General features: G+C 43.7%; 1 protein-coding gene across 1 annotated transcript in view; it reads left to right on the top strand.

Annotated features, from left to right (window-relative positions):
• The first annotated feature begins 224 nt into the window (after positions 1-224).
• The window catches only part of LOC311130844 (prolyl 3-hydroxylase 2-like), a 104,045-nt gene continuing 94,713 nt past the window's right edge, over positions 225-9,556 (top strand). Inside the window, exon 1 of the mRNA XM_084163650.1 lies at positions 225-874. Coding sequence (XP_084019776.1) covers positions 458-874 — 417 coding nt within the window. The 5' untranslated portion in view covers positions 225-457. The remainder of the gene's footprint in view (positions 875-9,556) is intronic.

The following is a 9,556-nucleotide window of genomic DNA, read 5'->3' on the forward strand; positions in this document are numbered from 1 at the left end:
TTTTGTTGTGAAGTAGCCTAGCCTATAGATTTAGGCTGATTGTTGCTATGATAAAACTGTTATTTCGTGTAGTGCCATAGGGCAGTTCATAAACGTAGTAACTTTACAATTGTGTCAAATATCATAAGAACTCAGTGTGATGTTATGACCATTAATTTCATAGCAGAGGGGGAGGAGTTAGTTGAGTGAGAGTGTAGGGGGGGGGGGGGGGTGTCATTACAGAAAATGTGTCCCTGACTGAAGTAGTTCAATTTCTGCCCCACTGCCGTCCGCAACATCTACCAAAGCAAGCATTTAATGGGACTCAAACCTTCATTTTCAACTCTTACGTGACTGTCACATTCTATCTGGACTCCGCAAGCTGCCCTGGTAATTTTATTATAAGACTGAAGATTTTGTACAAACTGCAAGCTGGTGCGCGTGAGTAGTGTCCCACCAAAGATAACTAACGACAAAGATGGATGTGAACTTTTCCATTAGTAGTATCTTGTCAATTGTCCTTCAAGCGCTCTTGTTGTCTTCTTCATATGGTTCGTTGGAGCCCTACGACCTTTTATACAATAATGCCGTCGACGCCTTTTACAGAAGTGACTATAAAGATGTAGTGCGATACATGGAGGGAGCGCTCAGCAGCTACGCAGAGGTCCGCCAGACTAAAGTCCGATGTCGACTGAGATGCCAGGTCCAGCACCCGTTTGATTCTGTTTCCATGGACCTGCAGTTCTTTGACGTGGTTCTCCGAAGATCAAATTGTCAGAACGAGTGCATTGAAGAGAAAGTTGGAACACAGTCCATGCACAAAGTCAGCGAGGATGTCATCCAGGATTTCCACAGACGAATCCCGTACAATTATCTTCAGTTGGCGTATCAGAAGGTAAGATGCTTTTTAGTATATCTGACAATCCATCTTTGATAAGAAAGTTCTGGATATTAGTCACCCACCTTTATTAGGCTCCAGCGCATCATTCGGTGACCTACACAGGCAACTGCAATAAGCTTGTGCGCAGCTGGATTTTCACAGCTGTTGCTGCTGCTGAGCAACGTGACACCGTCCGTGTTGCTGTTTCAGGGGCGACGCTAGAAAAGATACCATGTTACAGTGTCTCTGATATAGCCTAACTACTGTATCAGTTTTGTTGCAAATAATTTGTGGGACTGCGGGACTTGAGTGAAACTTTGTTTCCGAATTGCATGCGTGTTCTATTTCCCAGCCCTGTTATTAGCCTAAAAATAGGCCTAACACATAAAGTCCTATTGTAGCTAATGTTAAGCAGTTTTGCGCTTCTATTTGTGTGCATTTTAGTTATGTAATATATTGTGTGTCTATTGCAATATAGACCTGCGTGTAAAGGAAGCAAACTCCGAGTTGTGGGAGGAAGGAATTTCCATCACTCACATAAGGTGTGTTCACAAAACGTATCTTTCTAACGTAACGCAAACACGACGTGCTCACACACGCACTTTCCGTCCATACCAGTGACATGTGGTGAGGTCTGATGCTGCGTTCAAAACAACTGGGAACTCGGAAATCTCTGACTTCAGTGCGTTCACGACAACTGGGAACTCGGGAAAAAAAAGAGCTCCAACTGGGAAAAATCGTATTGAAAGGTCATCCAACTCGGAATTGCAAGTCGGACACTCGGGCATCTTTCTAGAACTCCGACTTTCTGACCTGAAGATTACTGACGTCATGATTTGACATCTTTCTTTCCCGAGTTATCAGTTGTCTTGAAAGCACCATGAGGCCAGTCTTTCAGATGATACCACTGAGATTGAAATGATCATGTTCTTTTCTGGCCCTTCCTTTGATGTAGGTCCCTAAACTCAGGTCTTGGTCTTCCATCACTTATCACCCCCTGTTTCGCTAGAAAATCATACTTTTAAAACAGTTTCAGATGCAATATGTTATTCATCCTGATCAGTTTACTTTTAGTTAGCAGTAAAACGAATGTAACCGCCAAAAGGCAGCAGATTACATGTGATGTCCATTAGGTGAGAGCTATGCCTTTCCCATAACTTTTTTCACGCCAATACACATGCGCATTTATTATTTGAGCGCAATGAAAATGAATGGGACATATTGGCCGTTTTAGTGATCACTTTTGTCAAGTCACCTCCTTTCAAAATGAGTTGCGTTATGGGGATAGAAATGTTCGACTAGGGCCTACATGTCACATGAACTTTACAACAACCATGTGATCAAAGGTCATGAAGTTTTAACTGCAGTCGACTTCAATTTTCTGCTGTTGCTCCTCACCAGCTGCAACTTGCAGCCATCACCTGCATTAGTGTTTTTGTTTGACCCACGCAAACGGGACCAAAGACTTCACTGAAACAGGAAGCAACTTTGCCTCGATTCATATGTATACAGTGTACAAATGAGTGTACTAAAGTACTATTGATCAAATTTATATTTATGTATTTTTCATTACAGTTATTTTTTCAATAATTTTCACAGGGTAGGCAGGCCGCATGTCACTGAACACAGTACACACACCGCAGGCTATGGAATTGGACAATTTAGTATTAGCCCTTCTCGCAGTCTCTGCCTGCACCCATTCATAAAGTTTTCCAGACATTCCTTTCCCATTGAATCGAAACAGGTACACACATCTGTGCACTTGTTTTCCATTTTAGAGACTTTTATGCGTTTTTACAGCCGGATGGTTTGCTGTGCCTGTGCCATGCCAACCGCTGGCAGCAACTGCTGAAGTGTGTGTTTTTGCTTTGGCTGCCAGTTACTCCTTGATTTCCAGCCCATTCCACAGAAACTAATGGTACCTGATTGCAGGTTGCCCCTCAAACCCAGATCTGCAGCACTTTGTATGACATTGAAATGTCTAAAAACACATGCATACGCCTAACAACATCACAGAGCTGGTGAATGAATGTGATCTCCTCCCCAGTAATTAAACACCAACAACATCAAATACAGCGTCTTGTGATCAGTTGATTGTGAAAGAATGCAGAAATACCCACAAGTAAACAGAGAATCATCATCACTGCCCCAAATTGTCTCAAATAGCCTAGGCCCTATAGCCTACATTGACACTGAGATCAACCCTTTCCCAAGAGCTCTTAGCTTTGACTGTGCTGCTGGCAGATGGGTGTGGGAACAATGAGAATATCTATTTGAATTGTAGAATAAATGTCCTTCCCTTATTTATAGACTCAAGTGCCCTTTTAATCGTTCACGTACCCTAAGGGCGAACCGACCCAATTCACATAGAAATGTGAGTAATAGATCTGTCATTCTCTTTGAAAGCAAGTCTAAGAAGCGGTAGATTTGTTCTATATGCGCTGTTTCTATGCTTACCATTCTTTAGTTAAATTTTTTCGTCTTTTACACCAGCTTCAAACAGCTGAAAATAAAATATTTGTTGTTATTGAAAATATATTTCACGGCCTCCCAAGTGGCGCAGTGCTTGAGACCCAGGTTCGATCTCAGGCTGTGTCACAACCAGCCGTGACCGGGAGTCCCATAGGGCAGTGCACAATTGGCCCAGCGTCGTCCGGGTTAGGGGAGGGTTTGGCCGAGGGGGCTTTACTTGGCTCATCGCGCTCTAGCGACTCGTTGTGGCGAGCCGGGCGCCTGCAGGCTGACTTCGGTCGTCAGTTGAGCAGTGTTTCTTCCGACACATTGGTGCAGCTGGCTTCCGTGTTAAGCGGGCGGGTGTTAAGAAGCGCGGTTAGGCGGGTAATGTTTCGGAGGACACATGACTCGACCTTCGCCTCTTCCGAGCCCGTTGGGGAGTTGCAGCGATGAGACAAGATCATAATTGGATCGCAATTGGATATCATGAAGTTGGGGAGAAAAAGGGGGTAAAAAATTAAATAAATATATATATATATTTATATATATATATATATATATATAGTGAAATATATATTTCACAGCAGTTTAGATGGTACATTGATTCTCTACACTATGCATTGCTTGTTTTGTCATTTAAACTGACATTTAGCAAACTATTAGAATTTTAGCAACCAGCAAATGGCAAAGCCATTTCTGCATATTGCACCTTTAAGGTCTATAATAATAGGGGTTAGTTTAGGCCATGTAATTCACAGTTGCATGTGTTTGGCTTTAGTGTGTTCCTAATTAATACATGCATTGAGACATCCAGGTCTCAGTAATCCTTTACATGAACTAAATGTGTATTTGAGACACTATCAGAAGCCTCTGATGTCCCTGAACTTTGAACTCAGGATGGCCTAGTGGACACCTGGCTACACTGCCCCACTGCCTACAGACATCTTCGTCTGCCAGTGTCAGAGTCATGGGGGATCCAATGCCAACTCGCTGACACAGCTCCCCCAGTTTAGAAGTGGTGGGGAAGGAATACATTGAGCACATCACTGTCTGCAGGCAAAGATGGTTCTGTTTCCCTCTTTTTGGATCAGCCCAATGCTTCATAGACTGTGGGTGCTGCAGCCCATAAAATAACAATGTACAAGTCTAGACATTTGGGACAGACATCCTCTTAGGCAAGGCCTTGGCTCAGCCCTATAAATATTACTCATCTGTGCTGCAAAGGGGAAATTATTTTACCACCATTTGCACAACAGAGTAAGGTGGCATTATATTATAATAGGCAAAAAAAAGGCAGTAACTAATACAGCCATGGCTGTTTTCTAGATCTCCTCCTCCGTGTCTCTGCATGTCTCCCAGCATGTTGATGTCTTTATGAACTGGCTAACATGGCAGCACATCAAGGCCTGGAGGTCCTGTGTTGACCTCACAACAGGTAAAGGGGGAGATCTGAGGCATTCCTGTTGGTTGGCTTAATACGACTATATTAGTAAGAGCAGGCTCTGTGAATGTGTGTCGGTGTGGGTTGAGGTGGGGGCGCGTGCCGGTGATTGTGAAAATAAACAACATTCCTCCACTATTTAACATTCCACCTCTGGACCCGGCCTCTGGCATAATGACCCCTTTCGTCCTGGCAGAAGGGCCCACAGACACCAACACAGACACCAACTGTTCTGCCCTATTAAGGCTGGTACGTGTGTCCCCAGTTCGCCCTTCATTTAGCTGGCCAAATATTTTTTTCCTGTTGTGGCCTGTTTGCTTTGCTAAATGGAGAGACACGCCACACTTGTGCAGGAGGTAAAGGGAGACTCTTGTATGGCCCGTGGGCCTGACCCAGGTAGCCTGCAGTAGTACCTGGTGGTTGGCCAGCACTGGCTCCACAGCCTAAAGCCACAGCAGGATCAAAGACCCTCAGCGGCCCTGGACTCCCAGGACCTGATCTCATCGGCCCCAGGGCTCGATGCTAATCCTGAGTTTTTTCTGGATCAAAAAGTGTCTTAGATGGTGGGCGTGGCAATGAGTCAGCACGGCTGAATTTAAGAGAACATTTTAGAGGCCCCCCATCTTGGTGGTGTAGAGAAATCTTTGAATTTTTAAAGCTAATTTCCTGCAGTTCCATGCATTTTGCCTTGGCTAATGCTATGTTATTTTGCTCAAACATAATAACAAAATCAATACTGCTAGATTCATTGTTTTTGGAATGTTCAATTCACCCTTTTATTTTGGTGAATGTTAGTTCTCAAAGATATTATAAAAATAGGTCCATTATCTTTTCTACATACTTTATATCTGGTTTTAATAGTTTAAGTTTACAAAGAAAGCGTTTCAATCCTGAAAATTTGACTGTTACACTGTTTGAAAAAACGCTTAGGCGGCTCGCCTAAGGATTTCAATGGCAGAAAAATCCCTGTAATCTCCAACCCATCTGGGGGAGGGCCATTGGTCGGCCATTCTGAGGGGAGTTTGAACTGGTGATCCTAACCACAGTGCATATAGGCCCTGTAGGTGCCGTTTGTAATGGAAGAGAAATTAAATAAAATTAAAACAGGGTTGCCTCTCTTTAAATACTTTTTTCCCTTGTTTTTATGTTTGTTTGTGGCTAGAATAGTTACTGTGTTAAAGTGTTTACCATCAATTGCCAATTAACTGCAACACATTTGAAGAGACAAAGGAACACAATTAAATTGAATCACTATTTTGGGGGATATGACTGGGGCCAGAGGTTATATATGGCTTTGACTAGGGCCAGATGGCACAACAGTTTGATTTATAATGAATTAATGTATTACTTTACATATGAGGATAGTCTGCCTTCACAAATTCCGTCTGCCCACCATATGACACATTGGACTGCACGTCGCTCTGTATCTCATTGTGGACTAACTGATTTCCCATTGTTGCTTTGTTTTGGAAACTTTCCCCCCTCTCCCAGCGTGACTTTATGAATCCTGCTGTTCTTGGAGCCACAGTGTTCCCTGCTCTCTCTGTCCGGAATGCCTCGTTTATTACCAGTCTATCTCGAGGCTCTACATCAGCGTTTCCCAAACTCGGTCCTCTGGACCCCAAGGGGTGCACATTTTGGTTTTTGCCCTAACACTACACAGCTGATTCAAATTATCAAAGCTTGATGATTAGTTGATTATTTGAATCCGCTGTGTAGTGCTAGGGCAAAAACCAAAACGTGCATCCCTTGGGGTCCCGAGGACTGAGTTTGGAAAACCCTACGAGGACTCTAGGTCTTGTGTTTTCCACTGTGAATAACTTGATGATTTGATTTCCACTCAGCAGGCTACTTGATGTTGTTCAGCTCCAACTGTCTCCAGCATAGATCTCCTCTGAGATTATGACTTGGACTGGACTTCTGTGGAAATGAAACCCTGCTTTGATCAGAGTGGATGCGTGTAAGGGAGTTTAGGTATGGAGGGATAGGGGAGGTTCGTGACCCTAACCAATTACAAGTACTCCTTTTCCACTACGCAACCGTGTATTGATCATTGTCGCATCTGTCTCATTCAAAGCGCTGTCATCACGCTGATACAGTTAGCCAACCAGCCGACAAGACCAGGAGAAGGAGGAGATGTCTGTTTCTAGGAGTTTGAAGCTGAGGTTTTTCGAGTGGAAAAAGGTTCTCTCTCTCCTCTCATACTCTACCACAGTATGTGTCTGGCGTGGGGGGAGTAGATCCTGTTATTGTCGTCTGTTACTGATAGTGGAGAATTGAAGAGCTGACAAGAAGGAAGGGGTCGAGGGGCTGAATATTATTTACACCAAACAGAAATCCTGAGTCAGGGTGACTCCAGGATAGAGAGCAATTATGTCCTAGATTTTTATCTGGAACCTTTTGATAAGGGATATTACTCACTGATGAAGGATAGGACCTAGGATAAAGGATAGAGGCTTAGGATAGAGACAGGGAATACATATGGTGAGAGGCCCAGAAAAAATATTCTCCACCTTCCTGTGTTTGAGTGCCAGCTCTAGCCTACAGATTAAGGACCTGGAAAGATGGATGTCATGTGAAACGGTGATGCAAGGCTTTTACAATTCTGATAACTTTCCCAAAATTCCCAGGTTTTAAGAAATCCAGGATGGAGACCTGGGAATTTTGGGAAATGCAGGGCTAAAGACAGGGCTAACTTTCTTGCCAAGTCTTTCTTGAAAGGGTTTCACCTAGGAGGCTCAAGCAGCACATTGTAGACCAAAGGTCACTTGCAGAAATTAGTCTGGAGCACCCGATTGTCTTTTCTCATGACCTGGAACAGGACAGGTTTGACAGATGGTGACGGACTTTGCTGAGAGCTTTTCTTTTTTTGTTGTTTCTCATCTCTTTGCGACCGTTCTTAATTTGTTTACGATAGACATTTTTTATAAAAGTTTCTCAACATGCTCTGCTGTGTTGCTTTCCTGAAACCATTCACAGAGTCGATAAAACTCTCCTTAGGGTGCACCTTCATTTCTGCTTATGTGCCAATCATGAATCCTCCCCTGGTTGACTCTGAAGCGTGCTATAACTAACTTACTGCACTCTGCCCACGGTGAGCATGGCTGGGCCTAGACAGAGTGGCACTCGGCTCTGCCAAAGACCTTCTGCATGACTACCTCTGAGCGGATAACAGCACAGCAGGAATGTGGGTGCACTTTCTCTAATGGACTGTACTGTATTAAACAAATGCTGTCTACCTTATTAACGATCAGAAGGCTAGGGGAAAGGAGGGAGGACGCTGAGAACGACTTCCTAGAAGATTGCAGTATTTGCGAGGGGAGATGAGGCTGCAGACTCTGGAGTGAGAAGAAAGAGAAAGACCTGGCCAAGAAGTGATATTGTCAAGTGTTGACACAGTGTAAAGCCGTATTCAATCGACAGAGAGAAATTGCCCATGCACTTGTTTCTGCATTCAGGAACTGAGAGAAATCAAGCTTCTGCTGTTTATTTGATATCAGTTTCAGTTCCTCGCCATAGATCAACCAGGGGATTTATCACAATGACACACAGTGCATTCTTACTCAGTTCTAATTTATGAAGGATCACAATATCCCTCGTCATGGGAGGAAGCAGTTGGATGGAGATGCAGTAGCCTGATCCAACCAGCCAGTGATCAGAGAGCGTGTCTCTCTCAGTTACTCTTGTTTTAATTAAAGAGGCATTCATCAGTTTGAGTGGATGCTCAGGGGTTGGCATTGAGTGTGGACTGTGTGAGTATGGGATGTGAATTATTTTGTGGTCTGTGAGGAGACAAAACCTTGGGTGTCTCCTTGGGAAGGATCCTGCCTGTGGAAAAAGGTGAAGTGTCTTGCCAGGCACCGAATCTGTTAGGCTTGACTAATGACTATGTGCTGCTGAAGGTTTGGATCAGCAAACTTGTGGGACCCTCCATCTTCTCAGTTTTTAATTATCTGCTTTTGTTCCCTGTCAGTATAGCAGAATGCCTGGCTCTTTTAAATGCCCAGAGTTTTGACAGGATGACCAGAGGAAAAACCATGAGAGTGTGTGTGTGTGGTGTGCACATGTAAGCATGTTGTGTACCGGTATGTTTATCTATGTGGGTCTGTGTGCATGTTCACACAAAAAGAAGTGAAACTTTGACAGCTTTGAGGATGAACTGCTGTGAGTGTGTGAGGCCAGAGAGTTGTTTCGAATTTCATCCTTGCAGCTGAGTTGTTTAGAGATGCGTCCTGATAGCTGAAAAAAAATGTTTTCCATATCACGGAAAATGACAAAAAATACTAGTTTCATAAGCATCCTTGATCACAAATCATGACGTTACGTTGGACCATTTGCATTGAATAGATGCTATTTTATATTGTCAAACTAATAGCAGTGTCTATATGATGTCCTTCCATACAGGCATGACATGCTGCAGTGATGCTTCTATGCAAATGTTGTTGATCAGTAGGCTAATATATGTCCCACATGAGAGGCAAACAGATTGTTTGTCATCTGTAGCACCATAGACTCCACTGATCAGCCAAAATAAGCTCAATAACTCAATGCTTGCACGCACATTGAATATGCATTCACCTGTATTGTGAGTAGGCGTATGCCATTTTAACTTACCAAATTCATCAAGAGATTTGCTCCTGAGTGGCGCAGTGGTCTAAGGCACTGTATCTCAGTGCTTGAGTGCTTGAGGCGTCACTACAGATCCCCTGGTTCGATTCCAGGCTGTATCACAACCGGCCATGATTGGGAGTCCCATAGGGTTTGGCCGGTGTAGGCCGTCATTGTAAATAAGAATTTGTTCT

Source organism: Coregonus lavaretus (genome assembly GCF_964263955.1).
Source record: "Coregonus lavaretus genome assembly, chromosome: 6".
NCBI classification, from domain to species: Eukaryota; Metazoa; Chordata; class Actinopteri; order Salmoniformes; family Salmonidae; genus Coregonus; species Coregonus lavaretus.